At 36.6% G+C, this 27,250-nt stretch overlaps 1 protein-coding gene across 1 annotated transcript in view; it reads right to left on the bottom strand.

The window, feature by feature from the left end:
* LOC308633556 (uncharacterized protein C8orf34 homolog) overlaps positions 1-27,250 on the bottom strand; it is a 404,696-nt gene that overhangs the window by 34,695 nt on the left and 342,751 nt on the right. The window contains 1 exon segment of the mRNA XM_081266403.1: positions 6,261-6,308. Coding sequence (XP_081122529.1) covers positions 6,261-6,308 — 48 coding nt within the window.

Genomic DNA, 27,250 nt, shown 5'->3' on the forward strand with positions numbered 1-27,250 from the left:
ACAAATAAATGAGCTCACACTTCATCTCAAAGCCCTAGAAAAGGAAGAGCAAAACAACAGCAAATGTAGCAGAAGGCAACAATTAATTAAAATCAGAGCAGAAATCAACGAAATTGAAACAAAAGAAACTATTGAAAAAATTAACAAAACTAAAAGTTGGTTCTTTGAAAAAATAAATAAGATCGACAGACCCTTAGTCATGCTAAGGAAGAGAAGAAGAGAGAGAACTCAAATTACTAACATACGGGATGAAAAAGGCAATATCACAACAGATGCCACAGAAATACAGAAGACAATTAGAAATTATTTTGAAAACCTATATTCCAATAAAATAGAAGATAGTGAAGACATTGATAAATTTCTTAGGTCATATGATTTGCCCAGACTGAGTCAGGAGGATACACACAATTTAAACAGACCAATATCAATGGATGAAATAGAAGAAGCAATCAAAAGACTACCAACCAAGAAAAGCCCAGGACCGGATGGGTATACAGCAGAGTTCTACAAAACCTTTAAAGAAGAATTAATACCAATACTTTTCAAGTTATTTCAGGAAATAGAAAAAGAGGGAGCTCTTCCAAATTCATTCTATGAGGCCAACATCACCCTGATTCCAAAACCAGACAAAGACACCTCAAAGAAAGAAAACTACAGACCAATATCTCTGATGAACCTGGAGGCAAAAATCCTCAATAAAATTCTGGCGAATCGGATACAAAGGCACATCAAAAAAATTGTACACCATGATCAAGTAGGATTCATCCCTGGGATGCAAGTATGGTTCAATATATGAAAATCAATAAATGTTGTTCACCACATCAATAGACTTAAAGATAAGAACCATATGATCATCTCGATAGACGCAGAAAAAGCATTTGACAAAGTACAGCATCCCTTTATGTTCAAAACATTAGAAAAACTAGGGATAACAGGAACTTACCTCGACATTGTAAAAGCTATCTATGCTAAGCCTCAGGCTAGCATCATTCTGAATGGAGAAAAATTGAAGGCATTCCCTCTAAAATCTGGAACAAGACAGGGATGCCCCGTATCACCACTTCTATTCAATATAGTTCTTGAAACACTGGCCAGAGCAATTAGACAGACGAAAGAAATTAAAGGCATAAAAATAGGAAAACAAGAACTTAAATTATCACTATTTGCGGATGACATGATTCTATACCTAGAAGACCCAAAAGGGTCTACAAAAAAACTACTAGAACTAATAAATGAATTCAGCAAAGTGGCAGGATATAAAATCAACACGCATAAATCAAAGGCATTTCTGTATATCAGCGACAAAACTTCTGAAACGGAAATGAGGAAAAACACTCCATTCACAATATCCTCAAAAAAATAAAATACTTGGGAATCAACCTAACAAAAGAGGTGAAAGACTTATACAATGAAAACTACAGAACCCTAAAGAGAGAAATAGAAGAAGATCTTAGAAGATGGAAAAATATACCCTGTTCATGGATAGGCAGAACTAACATCATCAAAATGGTGATATTACCAAAAGTTCTCTATAGGTTTAATGCAATGCCAATCAAAATCCCAATGGCATTTCTTGTAGAAATAGATAAAGCAATCATGAAATTCATATGGAAAAATAAAAGACCCAGAATAGCAAAAACAATTCTAAGCAGGAAGTGTGAATCAGGTGGTATAGCGATACCAGATTTCAAACTATATTACAGAGCAATAGTGACAAAAACAGCATGGTACTGGTACCAAAACAGGCGGGTGGACCAATGGTACAGAATAGAGGACACAGAGACTAATCCACAAAGCTACAACTATCTTATATTTGATAAAGGAGCTAAAAGCATGCAATGGAGGAAGGATAGCATCTTCAACAAATGGTGTTGGGAAAACTGGAAATCCATATGCAACAAAATGAAACTGAATCCCCTCCCCTCACCATGCACAAAAGTTAACTCAAAGTGGATCAAGGAGCTAGATATCAAATCAGAGACTCTGCGTCTGATAGAAGAAAAAGTTGACTCTGATCTACATATTGTGGGGTCGGGCTCCAAATTCCTTAATAGGACACCCATAGTACAAGAGTTAATAACAAGAATCAACAAATGGGACTTACTTAAACTAAAAAGTTTTTTCTCAGCAAGAGAAACAATAAGAGAGGTAAATAGGGGGCCTATATCATGGGAACAAATTTTTACTCCTCACACTTCAGATAGAGCCCTAATATCCAGAGTATACAAAGAACTCAAAAAATTAGACAATAAGATAACAAATAATCCAATCAACAAATGGGCCAAGGACCTGAACAGACATTTCTCAGAGGAGGACATACAATCCATCAACAAGTACATGAAAAAATGCTCACCATCTCTAGCAGTCAGAGAAATGCAAATCAAAACCACCCTAAGATAGCATCTCACCCCTGTAAGATTGGCAGCCATTATGAAGTCAAACAACAACGAGTGCTGGCGAGGATGTGGGGAAAAGGGTACTCTTGTACACTGCTGGTGGGACTGCAAATTGGTGCAGCCAATTTGGAAAGCAGTTTGGAGATTCCTGGGAAAGCTGGGAATGGAACCACCATTTGACCCAGCTATTGCCCTTCTCGGACTATTCCCTGAAGACCTTATAAGAGTGCACTACAGGGATATTGCTACATCGATGTTCATAGCAGCACAATTCACAATTGCTAGACTGTGGAATCAACGCAGATGCCCTTCAGTAGATGAATGGATAAAAAAAATGTGGCATTTATACACCATGGAGTATTACGCAGCACTAAAAAAATGACAAAATCATGGAATTTGCAGGGAAATGGATGGCACTAGAGCAGATTATGCTTAGTGAAGCTAGCCAATCCCTAAAAAACAAATACCAAATGTCTTCTTTGATATAATGAGAGCAACTAAGAACAGAGCAGGGAGGAAGAGCAGGAAGAAAAGATTAACATTAAACAGAGACATGAGGTGGGAGGGAAAGGGAGAAAAAAGGGAAATTGCAATGAAATGGAGGGAGACCCTCATTGTTATACAAAATTACATATAAGAGGTTGTGAGGGGAATGGGATAATAAACAAGGAGGGAAATGAATTACAGTAGATGGGGTAGAGAGAGAAGATGGGAGGGGAGGGGGGATAGTAGAGGATAGGAAAGGTAGCAGAATACAACAGTCACTAATATGGCAGTATGTAAAATTGTGGATGTGTAACCGATGTGATTCTGCAATCTGTATTTGGGGTAAAAATGGGAGTTCATAACCCACTTGATTCTAATGTATGAAATATAATATGTCAAGAGCTTTGTAATGTTGTGAACAACCAATAAAAAAAAGAAAAGTAGACTATTATAAAATACCTCATTTTTATTCGTTCAAAAACACAAATATTATTCTGAAAAAATAACACACTATCAAATAGAAAATATAGAATAAAACTTATCTTTAGCCTTACTCTTAAGGGAGAATATATTTTCTCTTCAGTTTTGATTTAGGTCTAAACAAAACTGCCTAATGTTGTATATTATGATTCTACCTTTACTAAAGACTAGATTAAAAAAAAAAAAACAGAAACTTTGATCTGCAAAGAGTTCTTCAAACTTCAAGAAATGTTAAATATCTTAAAAATGTAAACACTGTGATTTATTTGCATTTTTGTGTGTACTAAATAAAAGCAAATGTTTGCTAGCTTGCTTTTAACATCAATGCCTCTAACATTCTTAAAATGTTGTTTATTGTTTCCTGATTCTACTAAAATGAAGGAAAATGGCAAAAGTAAAGTAAGAGCATTAAGTGAGAAAAAGAACAAAATAATATCATTTTATGGCTCACATTTTTACGTATAGCTACATAAAACTTCTTCCTATGAAACAGACTGAAGTCGGGGGTCCTTCTGAAATTGAACATAACTTCCTTATGCTCAGATGGAGGCTGCAGAGCTGCATGCTCTGACCTGGCAGAGGCCACGGAGGTTAAAGTGGAGATCCCCTATACCGGGAACTATCTAGCACAGACTAACTAAATCTACCTCTGGGTATCACCTGGCTTTTGTTTCTATAAATTGTGACTGATTCAGTGGGGCTGGTGGAGGAAGAAGCAATCTCCATCAAACTGTATAAAATACATTTTTCCTTTTTCATTGTTTGCCTATTTTTTTCACACTGCTACATTCTGCCAGCCAAGACCCAGGCTAAGCCCCTGAGGTGTGCTGTTGGTAACACCACAATATACAAAAATCTCCAGAAATAATACTGGAAAGGATTCTTTAGAACTGTACTTCTCACCACCTGGGGTATTTATGAATCGCAGAGATCTTGGTAGGATGATTTTTAAATCTTTAAGTATCCAGCAATCCCAAGGTTGTGTATTTCATACAAGCCCCGAGATAATGCTGACGTGGTCAGAGGGCCTCTCTGAGGAGGAATGCCCTTCAAGCACATCCCAAGAGAAGGCACAAATTCTCAACCTTCTTGCCAAATAAAGGATTCATGCTTATATATGGCATGCACACTTACATTGCACATTGGTAGTTACAGAGAAAATCAGGTGCTTTTCTTGAATTAGAATTACAAAATTAGAATAAGTCTTATTGTAGTGTTTCCATCATAGTTAGCAGCCCATTTCTTATACCAGCACCTCAGGGCTCCTCTTCTTCCATGGTGTTAAATCCAGACAGGACACATTAGAAAGGCATTAGATACCTTACTTGTGGAGGAGGCCAGCCACCTCCAACCCTACCAACAAGTGAGGAATGCAGAACCCAGCAACCACAGAATCCTAAAGGGAGGTTCTACTGATGAATACTTCAAAAATAGTATCTTTCTTCCTGCTGGCAACCTTAATTGCTGTGCTAGTTGCTAAACATCTTCTACTCAATCTCTGCATCAAATTCATTAAACTGAAATTTAGGGTTGTTGTTACACTCTTTTTTTTTTTTTGCCTTATATATTTTGACTTTTCTAACCTGAATTCAAACAGCTATATAGACATGTCTTTTTTTCTCCTTTGGTCACTCTTTCTGCAGGGGTCTTTGGCAAAGCTTCAACCACCTCTAAATAGGTATGTAAATCTTAATGGGTGGGCAGCCAGGGATGGCAGCATATGACTGTAATCCTAGCAGCGAGGATGCTGAGGCGGGAAGATTGTGCATTCAAACCCAGCCTCAGCAAATTAGTGAGGTCCTAAGCAATTCAGGAAGACCCTGTATCTAAATAAAATATATTTTTAAAAAGTGGGGTGCCCGGGGCCTGGGTATGTGGCTCAGTGGTTAAGCAGTCCTGGGTTTAATCTCCAGTACAACAATAAAAAAAAAACTTGAAGGGGTGTTATGCATTCCAAATTTGCTCTCCAAATGATATATGGAAGCAAGTGAGAGTTTAAGTATTGACACACATTCTAAATAAACTATGTATGTAGGAACTGCATAGCAGAGTCAGGTTTTTGAGTGGGCTCACACATGCAAAATTGTTATATAGGAACAGAGTCTTGCCTGCTGAGAAGTAACATTGAAACCAGGTAGTTAGTATTGCTAAAATACCATCACCAAACTGCTTCCCATACCCCTTCACCTGCAGCAGGTTTAGCTGGCTAATTCAGTGACTACTGTGATTTATCTCCAGATCAAGCTTTGGGAACTCTATCCACTGGTTTTTCTGAGAGTTCCCAAATACTCAGTATTCAGTCCAAAGTTCTGTGACACAGAATACCCAAAAATATATCCAAAAATAAACCCAAGAATCCAAAGGGGTTTTCAAGGGACTTCTATTGCACATTTTAATGTTGGGAAAGCACTTTGTGTTGTAACACACACAAGGTGTGTAACACCTTGTCAAATGTCATCTGGATGAGCATTTGCCACAGGAATGAATGTCAACTTAGTATTAGATTGTTCTTTCCATAAAAACATTGATGAGGTCTTTCTTTTCTTTTCATGAACAATCAAACCTTCATCAGGGTATCAGCAAATATCTGTGAATGGAAATATGTGATGGTACTAGGTCCATGCTCAAGATGACTGAACTGCTACACAGGAACTATCTACCAATGATAAACAAAAGCTATTTTGAGGACATTTATTGTCATATTGTTATTGTGGAACAATCAATGCACATATATAGACTAGGAGCGCTACAGGTAGGTGAAGAAAGTGCAAGTAAGTGTTCAGGATACACTAATTCAGTGACCACTGGGGTTTATCTCCAGATCAAGCTTTGGGAACTCTATCCACTGGTTTTCAGACTGTTTTCAGACTGTGTTTTGAAGGCTGCCTTAAAACTTACTTCTTCCGGATAGTTTTTCAGTGGGTGTCCACCACTGGAGACTTCTCCCTAGAGACAAAGAGGAAGAAAGATTGAAAAAGTCAGGAAAAGGAGACAGAAAGAATGAAAGAATTATGGAGATCTGAGAGCGGCATAGAGGTGACTCTTCCCCACCGTCTCTTTAGAGAGTATCAGATGGGCAGTTTCTGCTCTTTAAGAGATATAATTTTTTTGAGATGACAATATCTTTCAAGTCAGTTTTAATTAGTATAAATAAATAATCTGCTAGAGTATCTAACTAAGTCTTAGAGCAGAATGCTAAACAAATTTATAAAATTTGCTATTAATTTAATAAATTAGATGAGATCTTGCTAATTCTGTAAATTTGTGTTAAGATCTAATACTTGGACTTAAAAATATTTTATGGAAAAAATATGTATCATTAGCCTTTAAATTTAATATTTACATTCAATTTTTCTCACTTTATGAGCCTTAAAGTAGTAAACTTTCCATTATTTGTGCCTACTCTAGCACTCTTATTTTTTATCTTGAATACTAGTAACCACTGAGATTTAAATCACTGAAATTTAAAACAACCAAGTTAAACATAGATTTCAACTTGTCAAACTGCTTATTAGTTTGAATAAGTAATATTTTTACACTCCATGGCCAGAGACATTTGGAAACAAATTCTGAGGTATCACGAAATAATAAACGTCAGGCCACCATATGTGTTTAAAAGATCACCAAATAAATGTGAATAAAGCTTATATTGGCTTCTATGGAAACGTTTAACTTTTCAAGGAGCCTCATCTACATTATCTCATTAAATTGCTTTTTCAGGAAAACGTGAGGGCAAGATATCCTTAGGCCAATTTGATAAGGGAGAGAAATCAAAGTCAGAATGGGATAATTAAAATGACTAATGTCAAGGAGTATTGCTAGAACTGAAGGACTTCTGACATTCTTTTACCTTGCTTAAATTTAAAAAAAAAAAAAGTAAGAAATTTAGTTAAAAAAAAAAATTCTGGTGTGTGCTCCACACTTGGAGTGGAGAGGGAAAAAAAGCATCAAAAACTAAAAATTAAGCTAGGAGTAAGATGCTAATATTCCTAAAAATATAGACATCATAGGTTGAACCACAGAGATGGTACTATTTTTTTTTCCAAATCATGGTTTCCACTAGTGGAAAAAAATCAATATGTTGCAGTTTAACTGTTTCCAAATGCTTCCAAGCTTGTAGGATTTTTAATGGATAAATAGTGAGAGAGATAAGATAGTTCTGTTATCTTAAACTAAAGCATAAACTATTTGGAAAAAATTGAATCCATATAAGTCCTCTAAACTGTGAGGGATTTAACTCCAAGTACACAGAGAGGACTGGAAACTCACTTCAGATAAACTTCTTAGGGCTGAACTTGCTACACTAGCTGCCCTCATTTGAACAACTAGAGGAGGAAGGCTGTGGGCTTTTCCAATGTGGCTATTTTGTGAGACAGAACTTGTACTTGCATGCTAATAATCCCTTCCCTTTGCTTGCTCAGAGGGGAAGGTGGCAAACTGCTTAGAGTTACAAATGCACCTTTCTGGGCAGCCAGCACTTGAAGCCTGCCTGGCAGCCTCTGAACTCAGGAGGGTTAACAGTGAGGCAGCAGGGAGCAGTGCCCAGCAGCTCACTGAGAAGGGAGATTTGTCTCCTGGGAACTGGAGGGCAATGGTTTTCCCAATTTGTACATTTGTAGTCTTCTGCTGGACCTCACGATGACTGAAGGCTTTCTGGATGATCAAATATAAATAAAGCAGAGTTCTTGACAGCTCTGCTTCTTCCCACAGTGCCAGGTCTTTGAATATCTACACCAGAGAAAATGACTGTAAAAGTTGATATGAGGACAAACTCCCTCTTGTCAGACTAAGACAAAATTAGAGAGGGAAGTTATGAGGGGGAGGGCCCATGTCTGTCTATCTGAGATAAGGACTTTCTCAAGGAGTTTTCAAAGGCCTAGCACATGCCTCATTCTACACATACTCTGTGCTTTGCACTCACAGGTCTGCACAGATTTCTGTAACAAAGTTGATCTTTAACATTCTTTAATACTGCAACAATTCAAACAAGAGTCTCTCCATAGAATACTGGCCCAGCAGTGGAATCTGCAACAATAATCTCTTGCCAACCCCTCCACCACCACACGCATCTCCAAGACCAATGAACTTAGTATCTAAGTAGCTTACATAAACTTCTCACTTTCACCTTTAAAACTTCCCCTTGTCTTGACCTTCTTGAATATACTCATACTTTACTATGGCACATGTAATGCCATTACAGTGCTCTGTCATTCCCAAATAAAATCATTATTCTTTGGGTAATCCATCTGTGACTGTTATTTAGCTTGGAAGAAGAAAACTACATGCTACCATTTATTTCATTGGAGTGTGGCTGCAATTGTCCTTCATAAATCAATGACAAGGTTGGCACCACTGAATAAGGAGAACAAAATAAAAGACTCTAGGAGGAAAATACAGAGGAAACAACCACTTTGCAGATTGCAGAGAGAATTACAGATGCAGCAAAGGCCGAGTAGACAAAGCAAAGAACAAGATGTCAGGATCTCTGATTCTTAGGGTCAGGAGAGCTGGCCCCATTCAAGAGCCTTGGTCCAATATGTCTATCTAAGGTTCTTCATTTCCATCATGGGACCACTGAAATGCTGGATTCCCTCCTCCCCCTACTGGAAGTACCAATGAAATATAATCCCTTTCAAAACCCAAAGCTATCAATTTCAGTTGACTCTTTCTTAATTATAAAGAATTGGCATTTTAAGTATCAAGTCATTCTAACAACATAAAATTTTGGTAATCACCTGGAAGTGAATCAAAACTACCCCAGTGCAATTTCCCTTGAAAAACAAAGAGGGTAAAGGGGATACAAAAAAAAAGAAAGAAAGAAAGAAAGAAAGGGGCGTGTGAAGGAGGGAAAGGGCAGAATACATGGAAACTATGCATTAACAAAAAGAGAGAGGGAGAAGAAAAAAGCATGAAAAGGTATTTCCTGCAATATGGTTTTGCTTATCATGAATTCCTTATATAATCACAGTTGAGATAAAAAATGTTTTAAATGTGAATTAGAAAATATACTGTAAAGTCAGGGAAAGTTGGAGGGGGAACCAAAGTGATTATCGTTTAACAGATGACAGGGGATGTTGGCTGTTGGAGAAAGTGGTTCTTTGAGCTCCCTTGGTTAATTTTACTGTTAAAGAAACATTCTCAATGAGAAACAGAAGTAAGACGAGGTCCACACTCTCCTCAATCCATTGCCATTGTTCACTATCAGAGCCTCTCTTATTTCAACCATGAAGTATTTTCTATTCATCTTTTACTGATTCTAAGACAAGGGGCAAATAGACTGGACCTTGCGTAGGGTATATTTATTCTCAAACATTACACATCTAGGATCTCTGGTATTAATTTCCTTCAAAAAATGTTTCATGAAAACCCTGTTTCATCAGAATGATCTTTCTTTCCACCTTCTTCCAAGTGAAACCAAAAAACAATGCTAACACAGAGCACCCTCTTAAGAAGGACCTGAGGTTTGTGTGACCCATGGAAAGACAAGAGCTCAATAGGATCAGCCAAAGCATTTCGGACTTCTACGGACCTAGAACAGCGAACCCAACATTTATTCCACAGGTATTGGGTGCCACATAGGTCTTGGGATAAAGAATTGAACAAGAATCAATCCCTATCATAAAAAATAAAATCTTAACCTTCAGAAAACAGATATATAAGTCATTCAAATCTAAAGGAAAATTTACTTGACACAGGTAAAACCAGCTTGCCTTGAGGAAAAGATAGAAGTGCACCTAACTTTTCATTTATTTAACAAGCTTGTTTTGAGAACTCTCATGTGCTGAGAGCTGTCGAGTCACTGCATATGTTTGATGAAGATAAAATATAGAGTGTAACTCTTGAGGAAATTATTTTTAAGCTTAGTCCTAAAGGCTTGGCCAATTAGCCTGATGAAGGAGCTGAATAAGGAGAAGGACTCATACTAGAAAGAAGGAAAATTTTGTGCAAGGGCCCAGGCACAACTGAGCAATTATATGAAACCACAGAACTACGGGGAAGGACACTAAATTTACTATGCCCTGAAATGTGCACTGTATTTTCAGATATAGGGATACCAATATCATCTGTCACTTCTTAGTTTCATGCTAGATGTTTCTGAAATACAGTTGCTAACAGGATGGCTAGATATTGTGCTTTCTAAATGTGCTGTTAATACAGCATTACTGAATTTATGACAGATGATGAGGAGATTGATTCAGCTTTCAGTACTTGGCACACTACACAGGCACTGACTATGATTGATGTCCCGGAGAATGTGCAGCCATATCTATTTCCAATTGGTCCGTAATTTCAAGGTCAAACTGTGCAGATCACCTTTCTCTGAAAATGACACCTTTAGCCTGTACAGAAGACATTTGACTGCTTTAGCATTGCTAGGACCAAAAGACAGTGGTTCTGTTAAGACAAGATGTTATGATTCACTTTGCTTCCAAGGTCCATTGGTGCATCAGGTGGTACCTGTAGCAGGAATCAGCAATTTCAGATTTGATCAAATGTGTCCCTTTAGAAGGAACAAGGGATTAGATATGTAGCTCAATGGTAGAGTGCCTGCCTAGCATGTGCAAGGCCCTGATTGGTCAATTGGCTTTAGAAAGTTCCATCTAACACTGAACTAGTAGTTGCTCCAGGCCTATATCTTATGTTGATTAATCTATCATATCCATGCTAATATTATTTCACTACTATCATTAACTACCATTAAAAAAAAAACTAGAATCCATGCATTCTTTCTGAAATGGTTTTAGTGTGCCAATACAGCAAATTGTCACCATGAGTTCTTGAAGAGTCACACCTTTTTTCTAAAGCTGGTTTACTCATCTATGAATTTCAGACACCAGAACCACAGAGTTGTGTTTCATATAAGATGACTATTATGAAAGATTCTGGAAACTTCAAAGACTTTGGCAACTACAGCGTGCACTATTGGTTGTAAATGTGTGAATCTTCATGATCCACCCAGATACTGGTTTCCCTGCCTCCTGCCTTGTCAATTATGAATAGTTCTAGGACCATGCCAGATTTCTGTCCTTCCCACCCAATTCTGACATCCATGTGGGAGCCTCTGCACCTCCACCCTTCCATTAAAGGCAGGGAAACTTCTCTGGCTACCTCACTCAAGCCTTTAGGTGCTACCTTCACACATCTGTATCAAAGCGCATATCACAATTTTTTTTTTTTTTTTTTTTTTGCTACTGAGGATTGAACCCAGGGATGCTTAATCACTGAGCCACATCCCCACCCTTTCTTATATTTTATTTAGAGACAGGGTCTTGCTGAATTGCTAAGTGCCTCTCTAAATTGCCTAGACTGACTTTAAACTTGCCAAACTTGCCTCAGCCTCTGGAGCCACTGGGATTACAGGTGTGTATCACAGTTCACTTGATCATTTGTTACTTGGTCTTTATTGTCGAATTAAATTGGTAAAGCACAAAAAATGTTTTAATTAATTTTTGCTTCTCAAATTCTGATACAGGGTGTGGCAACTAATGTTTCAAAAGTAGATGAGTGATGGGCTGGGGATATAGCTCAAGCAGTAGCGCGCTCGCCTGGCATGCGTGCGGCCTGGGTTCAATCCTCAGCACCGAAAATGAAAAAAAAATTAAAATTCATTCTCTCTCTCTCTAAAATAAAAAAGTGGATGAGTGGTAATCCCAGTGGCTCAGGAAGCTGAGGCAGGAGGATCACAAGTTTAAAGCCAGTCTCAGTAATTTAGCAAGGCACTTAGTAACTCAATGAGACCATGTCTCTAAATAAAATATAAAAAAGGTGGGGATGTGGCTCAGTAAGTCAGTGGTCGAGTGCAGTCCCTGGTACCAAAAAAAAAAAAAAAAAAAAGTGAATGAATGGAAACCAGTTTTAGCTGGTAGTTAAGGTATGCAGTCCACACAAATCATTAAGATGATAAATAATAGGATGAAGAAGGTAAGTCACTTCCAAAAATCAGTGGTCAGATATTGTTACTGAATGTGAAATAAGCTCATTGAAGAAAGTGCTATTATTTAGAATTCACAAATAGTCCTTAAATAGAAATTTTACCTTGAAATATAAAAAGTATATATTAATAAGTATTTTTAAAATTTGGTGTTTTAAATGTTTATTTTCATATTACTAAAACATAAAAATATTAAATTGACTTTTTAAAAAAGCATAATAAAACATAGAACTTAGGGAAAACTTCTTCAAACGTTTTGCATATTAAAACCAAATTAAAAGGAATAAAAAAGAAACAACAAATAATGCCTAAAAAAATTAGTAGGTAAACAAAAGGAAATGTTGAAAAACAAAAATAATGTTTTTTAAAAATGAATTTTAATGAAAATCACAAATACCAAAAATAGGCAAAGAAAACCAAACATAAGGAGAACAGGAGAACCAGAGGAAAAAACCTAAAAAGAACACAAGGGAAGAAAATATATGCAAAAAGTTGGTAATTCAGAAAAACTTTCTTGTGTGTTCTTTACCATTGAAATTATAAGAAAGAGCAAGAGATGGAAGAAGAATCCAGAGATCAAAAGAAAGTTCCAAGGTATGTCTGATTTTCAAATGTTGACAAGGTTAACTATAGTGTCAAGGAATTCATATTTAGATGATAGAACTTGTTAAACAAAAATAATTGATTGCTATAAAAGTTAGAATAGTTTTTACTTGCAGTGGGTGGCAGAGTTTGTAACTGGAATGTTGTACAAGATAGACTGCTCAGTTATCTGGCAAAGTTCTATTTGTTGACCTTGATAGTTTTCTCATTATACTATAATAAAGTCATACATTTTATTTGCGTGACTTTCTATATTTGTGTTTAATTTTGCAATAACAAGTTATCTTCAAATGAATATACATCCATTTCTAATATGAAACTATAATTTTATAGACATAAACAAGTGAAACTCCTAAGGGGTTAGACTGAGACGTTATTATACTCTGTTTACTAGTGGTTCTATGGTCATGTACCTAGTCCCTCTAAATCGAAATCATTTGCTCTTTGCAAAGTGGTAATTATTGATCATATATCTAGAGAAATATTGTTCTGATTGAATCTTAAGCTAATCTAACAAAATAATAAAAAAATGAGGTGGCTGTTTTGATTTTCACCTTTCAAATAATTAAGTCTTTAAATTCTCTTCTACTGAACTTTTTGAAAAAAATCAGTACATGTCATTTTGGAAACTGTAGAGTACCTGAATAAGTTCTCCAAGGTTAGTTAAATAAAATGTGAGTCTCAAAATTTATCCAAACATACACTGTGTTCTTTTAAAATTAAATTAACCTTTGTCTTTGCAGAATAACTAAATAGCTAAAGTGACCGATGTCCTGTACTGTGACTCAGATGGGAACACATAGGAAAACTGATACTCAAGCCTCCTGAAATACCCAGGGTTTATGCCTCTTGTATTCTCAGCACATGTTTCCTTAATTTCAAAAGATAGATTTTTCAGATAAGTAATATTACTAGGCATTTCTCTGCTTTTAAGGAAACCCAGTTTTCCCTCAACAGATGCATAGAAACAATTTTGTATTTGTTTCTTTTAACATATGCCTTTGATTTTTTTTTCATTCAATAACAAATGACCAGTTTCACATTTCAGACACGTTTACATTATTTAATAAACATTAAGAAGTTATCGACTATTGAAAACTTTGTAAAAAAATTCTTTTTCACTAACTTGTAAACAAATGTGAGCCATATAATACAGGAGTACATTTGAAGTCAAAAGCATATTTTTAATCCTCAATACATTGACTTAAAGGAAGATGATTGTTTTTAAATAATTTTTATTCCATAAGTGGTCCAAAGAGAATGCTCTCTGTAGAATTAATACTCAGATCAATACGTAAAATACATGAATAAACATTATCTAACCTGCCACAACTTGGCAGTTGATGCCATGGGCAGTATCACTAGAAGAGTCGTGGTTTTCTAGGGGAAATGAATAGAAGCAACATCAATTGTCCAAGAGAAAAGAAGTGATCACAATGACTTGGAGTGTCATTACTCTTAATTTATTCATATTATTAAAATAACCAGCTCAAATTTTATCTACAGTTTTTAGGATACTTTGAAAAGATAATCCCCATTAGTGACCTATTTCTATAGATATTATTTCTTCTGTTCAATGTGAGCTTACTATAGACTGGTCATAAGACTATGACTGGGCCTGGGTTCTATGTTCTATCGGAAGGTGACAAAAGTGGGGACATCCTAGAGAGGTAAGAAAACAAGTGTTCAAACCCCATTTCTGACATTGGGCACGTAATACAGCCTCCCTGGGTCTCAATTTCTTCATCTGTCAATGGTGATAATGCCATTTGCCCCAGTGGTTATTGGAGGACTAAATGAAATAATGTCTACAAAACATATAAGAATAAAACTCTGGCTGTGACCATTATTAATTGCTATAGTAAATATGCGTACTGATATTTAGGAAGATTGTAGTGAATGAAAGAGGAAAAAAAAAACCAAGTACCATGAAAAGCATGAAAACCCATGTTCTTTGGGTTTAAAACTATTGTAGTACTTGTATCACCTAGAAAGATTTTAGTCTTGGAAAATCTCAGCTGTGATGTCACTTGCAGCAAGACTCCTCTGACCCACCCCACCATGAATTCCATGGCCCTCCTGCTTCATCTCATGATGGCCTCTGACTCCTCCTGCCCCGCCATTTTCTCCAAGACTTCCTCCTATTAGAAAAGTTGCCCACTGACTGCAATGATCTGTGGCAGTCTCTTCTACATTGTTGATTCCACATACCCAGGTTTAACATGTGTGGGGCTTGGAGAAAGAAGTCAAACAGAGGTCGACCTTGTCAAGAAATTCTTATAAACATGTATTCTGGTCATCAATCAAACTCTGAAGGGTGGCTTTGGGTTTAAAACTATTGTAGTATTTCAAATTCTGACCATAACTTGGCAGAAAAGAGAGAGCAACAAGGTAGTGTGGATCCCTGACCCAATGTCCCTGCCCCTTCCCAAGGTTCTGCATCTCACCATAAGGGCTCTGGGAATATTTGTGAGGATATTTTATATGCACGTCCAAAAATCCTTCCATACCCCCCTAGGCTCCTTAGGCCTAGAACTGAGCTGAATGAAACAATAAACTAGGGAAAGATCCAATGTTTATTGGAGCAGGCTTGGGATCATTGGAGCAAGGAATCCAGGATATTATTACCTGGTACAGGGTGAAGATGAATTTACCTCCTTGACCCCATGGATTCCTCATGCAATGGGGAGAAACACAGCCTTGGACTAGTCTATAAGGGTATCATTGAAACCCCCTGAGGATGCAGACATTATCTCTTTACCATTGAAATTATTTAACATAGATCTGGGCACCTCTGAGTCACTCCACAATTGTATTGAATGAATAAAGACTATTACAAGAAGTACAAATTTCTAACTTGATGGGCAAAATACATAGGAGATATGGTTATTAGAAAAATAAAGATTAATAGGTCTGAATCAGGGCGATTGTGGCAGCAAGAAATGGGTTAAAGTCATAATTTAGATCTATTTACGGTCAACAGGAAATTAAATTTGAATATAAAGTACAGAAAAACATTTTTTAAATTAACTGAATAATAGTTCAAAATAGTAGGTGAACAAAAATAGAATGAAGGTAGACTATAAAAATTAAAATGAGCAAAAGCCAATTAAAATTGCCTACCATAAAGAGACATTCAGAACCCCCCAGCTAAGATTGCCTATGCAGAGAACAACATAAAAAATTCTCTCTAGGGCAGGTAGGGTGCTTTTCAATATCATTATAATGGAAACTCAGATAAATTTAGAAAGGAAATAGAATAGAAAAGGATGCAGAGGGCGGGCGCTGCTTACAGAAGGTATCTTTGCAATCATATCCACTAATTGTAGGATACGCCATTGTCTAGACCCCTTATTTTTTTTACAAATTTATTTATTGTGAGGTTAGTCCAAGAAAATTGAAGTAAGAACTGAAGAGATAAACCCCTCTAACTCCAGGGGGAATTTTTCCAGGAGGAATTTGTTTCATTGGTGTATTCAACAGACTTCACAGATCAATCAGTAAACATGCAAAGGACAAAACCACAGAGTGATACCAGACCCCACAACCTAATGAACCACAATTTGAATGCTTCATTAAATCTAAGACAGGGCTCAGAGTGTGGGCCTGATGATGATGTTCCAAGTCTCTTTGATGCAGCACAATTTTTCCTTCATGGTCTAAAACTCTTGCCCCTTCAAGGGTCAGAGTCCCAAGATGTTCTATAGGAAGAATTTTTTTGTTGTTGTTAATTCTTAGTCCAAAAAGTGAATTTAATGCACTGACAGAACAAAGCTTACTTTGGGAGCCTGAAAATGGCCAAACCACATCACAGAGAGTAAGAAGATATCTTCCATTCTCATGAAGGTATGCCCATCTTTAGAGCCTAGTTCAAAGCAAATATCTTTTGAGGTCTTACAGAACATGACTTAACACTGAGGTTTATTACAATGTTTTTGCATGTGTTTGCATTTTGTGAAAAATAGCTAGGATCAAAAACAGAGGAGCCAAAAAAAGATTCCCTGCCAGTTCTGGGAGTCTAAAAGCCAAAACTTTCAAGAGAAAAAGATAATTCTTATATCATGCATAGCCTAACTTTATGCAGTGTCAATATGAATTGAGGTAAACACTTGAAATTTAGGGTACTTTTTGACAATGAACTTCAGAGACAAACTAGCCATGTTTGAAACTCATACCAATATAGCAGATTACTCATGTTAGGGCCACTGCCAGTTAGTTGAATATATTAATGTAAGAAAGCTCAGTCCTGAAAAACCAGCCTCAATATTTTTATGGATCACAAGTCTCCCAGGAGAGCTCTCTTTACTCTTATAGGATGCCCTTTGAAGCTCAGAGACAATACAAATCAAACTTAGCAGGGCAACTGCCACACAGAGTTTTGCCTTAAATTATTGGGAGAATCTTCAATAACTAATTTGGCCAACCACCAGACTTAAGACTGGCTGCCCCATAAGTTTACTCCAGGCAATGAGGAGAGGGGGAGTGATGTCGGCCAGTCTCGAAGATCAGAAAGAGTTTCAACATCGATTGCAAGGTGAAAAAATGCACAATTATAAATTTTCAAATTAATCGAGGAGCTGAAAGTCACCCAATGAAATATTTGTAAAATAGTTTCATATTTTTTTAAAAATATGAAAATAGAGTTATAGAAATAAAGACATCAATTCATGCTTAAAAGGGATGTTCTAGTTTTATAACTTTAACATGTACCATGAATGCAGTGGAAGCTTCTAATAATGCTATTTCAAGAGTAGATATCCTTAATGAATGCACAGTAAACATCTTTATTTATTTTTCCCAACATGCCACATTTTTATTTTTTCATGCTTTTATTGGTTCATTATAATTATACATAATAGTGTGATTCATATTCAGATATGCACAAAATAATTTGTTCCAATTCACCCCAATACTTCCCCTTTTTCTCTCTCCCTTCCTCCTCCTGTTCCCCAAGATCTTTGGCTTGTTGATGGTTAAATGTACTTTGCTGAAGGAATCACTGTGTTCAGATTTGGTGTCTTGGAGGGAGAGGTGACTAAAATGGATAAATGAGGTCACATAAGAGATGATGGAAGAAATTATTCATCAGAAAGAAGGCCTCAATAAAGAGTGATCATGATATTTAATAACTAAAGATTTAAAAGATAAAGGGGAAATGGGAGAAATTAAGGCTTATGGATCAAAGTTTCAAAATGAGAAAGCAGGGCTGGGGATGTAGTTCAGTGTAATATATATATATATATATATGTATATATATACATATATATATATATATATATATATATATATATATATATGGACAAATCTTTAAAAACAAAATGAGGGAGCAATGTTCTAGAACAGTAATAACATAGGGGTAGGAACAAGAAGTTTTAGAAAAGAGCTGGTGCCTAAAATCTTGAGGGCAAGAAGGCAAGAACAGGCTGTGGGCTATAGAAGGGGCTCTTCTGAGGAAGAAGTTGTCCTATATTCTAACATTAAACTTGTTATAATTCCTCTCTTAAGCAACTTTATCTCTTTCTAATCTTGCAAAGTTGGGCCTCTAAAGTGAGGCAAAATGTACCGAGAGGACAAAATTGGATTCATTTTTTTTTTTTTTACTTCTTATAATTATAAACCTGCCACATTTAATTTAGGAGGATGAGGCGAAAAAATTCTTCAGTGACTAGGCCTTGCTTTTGACTGTGTTGTCTGAATAAAGGAAAGGAAGGTGGCCTTTCTCCAGGACCCACCACAGACCAGCCCCACGTATTGCTGTACTGAATCCTCATGATACTCCTGTGAAGCAATTATCTATTTTATAGCTGAAGAAACTGAAACTCAGAAGGTTCTGAGACAGAGTTGGGGCTTCCTGTCACAGCCTGCCATCTTTCTAGAAGACAGAGAATAAAATTAATTTTCTTTTGTGGTATTTGTTTTTCTTTTGTTTTGTTTTAATGTTGCTATTTTCTACTTATTAGTTCTCCTAGTCCAAGGCCAACCCAACAAATTATTTATGTTAAACCCAAAGGCAAATTATTGTTATTGTGGACTAGTGAACCACTTATTATAGCACATGTAAAGTTGCTTTAAGAATAAAACCTATTATGAGCCACCAAATCCATTGTTAGGGCCTTAGAATTTAAGAAATACTAATGTAAAAACAATATGCCCATTTGTTCACTTCTTCCAGGAGGAGGAAGTTAAGAAGAAGCCTTAGAATCATTCATTGTGTCCTCCAAGCTCACAGGATATAAACATATCTCTCTCATGGGAAGCCAAGCCGCCAAATCAGTGGGAAAAGTATTGGCTTTGGAAACAAGACAGGATCTGGATCCTTTTTTCTGTCACCCATCAGGTGTGTGGCCTTTGAGGCAAGTCACACAAACTCTCAAAGTTTCTCACTTTTCACTTAATTAAAAGGGAACAAAAATAAGACTATTTCCATTGAAAAATTTTAGGGCAATATCTGTAACTCACACTGCTAGGCACTAGGTAAACATTTTCCATTTTAACTATTACCGGTCATTCCACTCTCCTTTTTTACTGCATGTGGGCTCCCAACCTCTTGAAATGACCCTTCCCACCCACTCACATGGCCATTAACCCAGAAGCCAACTTTTTCTGGGCAGCTGTCTTGGTCACTCTGTGCCCTGTTGGTTAAATCGGGTGCCTTCCTATGTGCACAATAGGTATACAACTATGACAGCACTTTTGTGCTCTCACAAACACCTGTTTGCAAAACTAACCTTCCCGTGATACCGTAAGCTCTTTAGTAGAAAGGAACACCGCTCATTTCCAGAGCCCAATTCCTCGCAGACTGCTTTATGATAAAAGCTATTCAATAGACCTTTGTTGAATGAACACACTAAGCCCCAAAGGTCAGGGCTGCATGTTCTTTCATGTCATAGTAAATCACTTTTCAATAATAGTTTTGTGTGTCGATCCACTGAGAATATTACTTAAGAGTTCAACAGATTTCAAACAAATGTGCACCCCGCAACAGGAGACACTGAAGCAAATGGGGTGATCAGGAGGCATTTGTGAAAGAACAAGAAAATTCAAAATTGCATCTTTCTCGTTTTTCTCCCTTCAGCATAAAAGAAAACTAGATTATCATTGTTTTCATCTGAATGAGGTAAAAGAAATATCTCAAAGTTAACAGGAGTTAAATTTAAATTTTATGGGGAATTTAATATTTTATACTCCCTCAAGTGTGATGGACATGTATGTAAGGGGTAAAAAAAAATGCAATTTGGTTTTACATGTAAAATATTTGGTAAGAACAGTTAAGAAGAATACAGCTTGTGTGTATATTTTATGTACATATTTGTACATGCATATGTGTATACATAATTTTCAAAGAATGCTTTGAGCACTCCTTTTTGGAAATTCAAGTAGTTGAAGCTAAAATGGCGAACTTTTAACTTTATCATTACTTTATAGAATGACAGTAAGGTCCCAGCTGTGCCAATGTTGCTAGGAACAGACAGAGGAACCCTCAGTGTAAGTCAGCTTGCTTTTTCTGCCGTATTTGGAAGAACTTCCATCCACTGATGATCTGGTAAGGAAGTCTACCTATTAAACATAACATACTAGATAAATGATGAGTCTTCAAAGAACAACAAAAGAAAACAAAGTCTAAGATAATATTTGGCATGCTCTACATTGTCTCTGCTTGGGGTGAAAAGAAGTGCAGTTCCAAAAGGCCCCCAGGTTCCCACGCAGACTGCAAGCCGCCACCATCCCTTATAACTCTTCCTGCCAGGGTTTGGAATAAGGCTAGCAGACTTGAAAACCTTAATTAAAGATAGATCGTCCTTAATAATGATGCTATACTCCCTGATTTCTGGGAACTAATGTAAATACGTTAATATATCACTTATTTCTGGAGGGGATATTTGGTCTGATATTCCCAGCCAAGTCAACTGCTGACTAAGGCATGTGATCTTGAATTTTTAGCTTCACACAAGAACCATCCTGTGTCTGTGTCCTGCTTTTAAGTTAGCTTGGAAATTTGCTGTTATTAAACCGTGGGTAGGACTACCAAAATCCATTGACTCACAAGAAAAATTAAACAAGTCCACATGGGGGGAGAGGTTCAATGTTATATTTGCATAAAAATATATATCTAATTTAATATTTACATATAGAGAGTATTGCCTTCTTTATTGCTGCCATCACAGTGGGGTCCTAAGTGTGCTGAACTATGTATTAATTATATTATCCCTTCCAAATAGACTGGAGACCCTATTAAGGATGCAGACTGAGCCTTGTGTACATGGTTGGGCTTTTTTGATGCAAGAATTCAAGACAATCTTCATTGGTGAATAAAGTTAAATAGCTACACTCCTTAGCACTGTATGTATAAACTTTCTCGGTTTTATCCTTTCTGCCACCATGTAGAATTGACATTATAATGTTTCATGAATGAAAATAATGGATTCAAGAAGACTATGTTGCCAAGCACTGAGGCAGGAAGGCCAAAAGTTCAAAGTCAGTCTCAGCAACTTAGTGAGGTCCTAAGCAATTTAGTGAGACCCTCCCTCTAAATAAATAGATATAGACATAGTTATATATATATATATATATATATATATATATATATATATATAGATAGATAGATAGATAGATAGATAGATAGATAGATATAGCTCAAAAGTTAAGTGCTCCTGAGTTCAATCTATGATACAAAAAAAAAAAGACTATGATATTTTTCCACTATCTTAAAACTAAAAACACCTAAAACCAGATTGGACTGGGGTCTCTAGAATCCTAGAGGTAATGTTCTAGCCCCTGTACATCATGTTTACTTTTCAGAATAGAACTGAGATTGGCAAAGTCTAGATTTAAATTTAGGATACACTCTGTCCATGTTCAGCAGAATATTCTATAACTTTTCATATTTATTAAAGTGAGATGGTTAATGTGCATCCCTGACCCACCACCTCCAGAGCCTTCTACTGGATAATGGATAATGGAGAGCTACAGAGCTCTCCTAGTGAAAGCACAAGGAGCAGTCTTCATTTTAAAAGTTAGCTTAAAAGAGGGGCTGCAATTGTGGCTCAGAGGTAGAGCACTCACCTAGCATGTGTGAGGCAGTGGGTTCGATTCTCAGCACCACGTAAATATAAAAAATAAAGACACTGTGTCCACCTATAACTAAAAAAAATATACGTTTTTAAAAGTTAGCTTAAAAAATATTGGTGATGAGAAAGAAAGCAAAAATAATAATAAGTGAGAGAGTTTTGTCTTTTCTCAGTTGCACAAGCAAGATTCTGAAATAGAATCAAATTTATTTGCATGCTAACAATCATGTTTGGCTCGAAATGCAAGTGTGCTGATAAGATGTCTTCTTTTTATGTTATGGAGGAGGAATTGTTTCAATTCATGAATAGTATGCTTGGCACGCATCTGATCACCCTATGTGTAAATCATCTATTAAGCCTTCTGTCAACTATGTTTAACCAAGTAAGAGTTCTCTTTCATCTTAAGAAGAAATATCCATATGTGAAGTCTCCAGATTTTCACAGAGAAATGAGCTAGTCCTGTTTAAAATCATATCCATCAACACCCTCTAAGTTATTTGAGAGTCTGACCAGGATATTTATTTACTGATACAATTTTTGGAATGTTTTGGTGTGCAGATTGTCTCCCATACCAGTCCTGTTTTGATGAACATTCTTTAACATTCTTCCAAGCGATACATCAGTGAATATAAAATCTAAACAAATGAAAATGTATTTAACAAAGATATTTCTTGTTTTCTAATTTTTCCCCACTCCTTTTCTTTAAGCAGAGTTTCTTGTCATCCCTACTGACTCGATTTAGAATTAAAGTTGTCCTCTTACCCATAATTGTCACCTCAGAAAAATACCCAGCACAGTTGCTTAGCAAATATTGGCTGTACGAATAATGAATAAATAAGTTACTGACATTGTAGTTTTCAACAAGAAAGCTAACAGTGCACTTCCTACATTTCTAAGTGAATAACAGACCAAGAGTTGAGTGGAGCTACACTTTTCAAAAATAGAAAAAATTAGTTTCTAATTGAATTAATTTTGTGTAAGTGGTCTAGAGCATTAGAGTACTTACATCTGTTTCAGGCTACAAATGAAAGAAAAATAAAGACCCACAGGCTTGTTCCCAAGCACATACTTGGTATGGGACTAGGTTCAAGGGACATCAAATGGTATAATAGAATGAGTAAGACTGTTGGCAGCTCTCACATGCATTGTCTATACCCTGGAGAGAGTCACTTATGGTTTAAGTCACAAACGTACTTGCACATTGAGTGACTTTTCAGAAGTTGAAGGATATATTTTCCCCTGATTACCCAGGAAATTTGGATAATTGTGAGTGGCTGGACATCTCCACTAGAGGCAGATTCTGATAGAGGTTAAGAGTGAAGGCTGTGAGGCAGGCAGACTTCTATCAGAGCCTACTCTGTTATTCTCTATGTTGTTGTCTGTAAATATGACTCATCCTCCAACAGCAGTTTCCACAATTGTAAAATTGGAACAGCAATCACTAATGCAAATAAGTTAGAGGGAGTTTTCATAAGATAATCTCTGTGAACACACATGACACAATCACAAGCAAATATTAAGTGTTACAAAGGTAAAAGGTGAATCTTTTATGATGCTGGCACTTTATTCTATTACTAACATTGCCACCTTCCCAGTTTCTTCTGTTGGAGTGCTCAGGGGTTACAGCAGACTCAATATGTTCAGTGTCAGGAAATACAGGATAACTATCAACAGGACAATCTGGAATACAACTCATCCTTCACAGTGAAATCTTGACAGTTATTCTAAGGTTAAATTTGGGCTCTTTTTTACATGCAGTGACCTCTGAGTGATCCCGTTGTTTTCTAGAAATATGTCTTATAAGGGCTGGGTTTAAAATATTTAGTGCAAGTTTTAAGGGGAAAAATGGAAACAATGTAAATATTTATAATGGCACAGGACACATCATTTCATCAGAATAAGAAATCAAAACAAAACAAAAATGTGTCCCAGTTGTGCTATATGACATCCAGTTTTATAATGTCTGAGAATTTTCTATGAGGCTAAATATATCTAAGAAGTTTCTAATATAGAAAATATATTAATATACCACATTTATTAACTAAAGCTTATGTGGTCATTTAAAAAAAATGTTCCAACATGTCTATCTTATGGTTAGCTGGAATAATAGTTAAATGTAGAAGAGTTACCCTGGGAAATCTGCCCTATCTTGGCTTTTCCTTCAAAGGTAGGCATTTTATGTAAACATTTCTAAGTGTACTCTTCCCACAATTGATAGACTATGATGCCCATGTCCCCTGAAAAGCTTAAGAAAGTAGAATTTGAAAGGTAGAGTCTTGTAGTCTTTGCATTCTATCTTCTTATAAAAAAAATACAGAAATTCTCCACAAATACTAGAGCTTCAGTTAACTCAGATATTAATTCACTGTGGCCTGGAGAGCCTTCAATATTCCTTGCCAAATTCTAGATTTATTCAGGTCCCAGGGTAATTTGGGTGGGTTAAGTTTACTTAAAGTCTTCTTTGGCCTCAAGCTTCCAACCTTCACCTGCTGTTTAACATTCCTTTCCAGATTCTTAAAAGCTCTGTTTACATCAAAAAGGAATTTTATGCCTTAATACAAAGTAAGTGAAAGGACACACTTGTCAATCCCACTCCCCAGTAGCAGGTTTTGACTTTTTTTTTCTGCTTTGAACTAAGGTAGCAATTTAATATAGCTTTATAAAAAATGCAAAAGTAACACTTTGAGGATATACTTTTTCATTTTTAAGGTCAATAGTAGATTTTATTAGTTTAGAGCATGATTTATTAGTTTGGTTTTTCTCATGCCATAATATGATCCATGTAGCTCTGTATTTTTTAATCAGTTTGTTTGACCAAATTGCTCCTGGCACTTTTTTTTTAAAGAGTGAGCTTTTTTTTTCAGTTAATGCATGCATAAAATTGTTGAAAGAACATGGTACCCAAATGCTAGACATCAATCACAGAAAGGGGCACTTATACAGAATGTGGGAGGCTCCTTCTCAGAGTTTCCTGCTCCTGACTGGAGCATGACTTGACCTCCAGCAGCCACAGAAAGGTTTGGCACCACTGACCATAATTCTATTTCTGGCCAGGAACAGAATACACACCAAGAAATATCACATAAGGGCCATACAAAATAGATGAAAGTTATTCATTGAGCCATCAGAATTCAACTTGTTAGAAACCACATTCCTTTAAAAAATGATTTTGAAAACATCATTTCTATAACTGGATCTATCTGATCAGATGTAAACTACATCATCAAATTTCAAAAGCATGGTCATATAAAATGTACCTGAGATCCCTAGTTTTGTGTCTTCCTTATGCTTTTACTTTGAAAAGCCAGAAAGAAATGTTAACTAGTAAAACAGATGATCAAAATGGCATCTGTGACACAAAGATCAATCTCTATCCTAGAAATCTTATTCAACCCTCCAACCTATAAAAAGCTCTCCTACCAGTAAACTGACTTTAGGTATATTTTCAGTATCATGCAATTTACTTAATGATTCTCATTTTGGTGCATTTAGTTAATTTTTCTAAGAGAACTGGAATGTATTCAGGGCTAAAATCATTTCAGTTTTCACTTTTCTTCTACAAGGCTTTATGGTGGGAGAGGCCATCATGTTAATAATATTTATTATCTCATTTGATTAACAAAGCTGTTTATGTGCTCAAATTGTGCATTAAATTTGATCATCAGTACTTATAAGCACGTTCGTGATCCAACGGTGTTTGTTGTTTACAGAACAATGGTCATTCACTTCATCTAAGAGAACATGTTTGAAATGGTGCAAACGTAAAATATGTTGTCATTCTATATTAAGCATTCTTTCAAGAAGAAGATAATGTACAACAGTGCAGAACTTCACAAAATGCTATCATTAAAAAAAAAATCAACATTCTCTGGTGAATTGGGAGGAAATTAGAGCCATACTGTTTACAAAAAGAATTACCTACAAATTTATGGACAATTTCCTGATCCTCAAAAAAACACAATTCAGGAGCTATTTAAGGATAAATGCTGACCTAAACATACCATATAAAGTTAAAGAAACATTTTTCTAACTCCACCAGTCTGATGCTGATCCATCGAGTGTAGGTCCAACTAATATCTCATGTACAAATGGGAGAAAATCTTCCCACTTGAACTGCGTTTGGAATATTGTAATCACACATCATACACACAACTCTGGAAAGTCTCTAAGGGTGTGAATTCCTGGGAAACAGACTCTAGCGCTCAGCTATGCATCCACAACAGTTGTGCCAATGATGTACCCCAAAGAAGTGGTCTCTTTTAGTCAGCTTTTTTCCCTCCCGCTGTGACTAAAAGATCAGACCAGCTCAACTGAAGGGGGAGGAAAAGTTTATTTGAGGGCTCACAGTTTCAGAGGTCTTAGTCCATAGAAGGCCAGCTCCGTTCCTCTGGGCTCCAGGTGAGGCTGAACATCATGGTGGGAGAGGGTAGCGAAGGAAAGCAACTCACATCATGGTGATCAAGAAGCAGAGAGAGACCTCAGCTCCGGATACAAAATATATACCCCATAGCCATGCCCCCAACTAAACATTTCCTGCAGCCACACCCCACCTGCCTCTAGTTACCACCCAGTTAATCCCATCAGGGATTAATTAGCTGATTGTTAAAGACTCTCACAATCCAATCATTCCTCCTTTGAAACTTCCTGCATTGTCTCACACGTGAGCTTTTGGGGAACACCTCATACTCAAACCATAATATGGCCTGTCAGTAACATCATCATTCTGTTTCTTACTTCGATTCTTAATAATAATGGTAAACTGGTGAAAGTTCAAAAACCTGTTCTGCAGGGGAAAATTGAAACTCTTCTTCAAAGCTTTTTCCCATTTCTGTCTGTCATTTCTGAAACTACTCCCACAGGCCTGATTTCCAGGTAACAATGTGAGATCACTGAACAAAGAGTTCAGTGGGGAGGTGGGGAAGGGAGGTAGACACAGCACCGGTGCCCAGAAGCCATCTCAAAGCCAAGTCCAGGACAATACCCTAGAGGTTTCTTCCAACAACTAGTCAAACATGTGAAAGGTCCTAAGTGAAAGGTGAAAGTCTTGCCAGGGAACTAGGTAAAAAAGTTTCAAGTAATTGTTAGTTCATAGCATTCAAAGGAAAGAAAACTGGAATTAAAGAGGCATCAGTTTTTTTAAAATCTGTGGAAGGTCCAATGGACTAATGTTGATCACTCTAAAAATGGAAGAATTTGCCGGTCGCGGTGGCACAGCCAGTAATCCTAGTGGCTCAGGAGGCTGAAGCAGGAAAATGGCAAGTTCAAAGTCAGACTCAGAAAAGGCA

The sequence above is a fragment of the Spermophilus citellus genome, assembly GCF_964194105.1.
Source record: "Spermophilus citellus genome assembly, chromosome: 14".
Taxonomy (NCBI): Eukaryota; Metazoa; Chordata; class Mammalia; order Rodentia; family Sciuridae; genus Spermophilus; species Spermophilus citellus.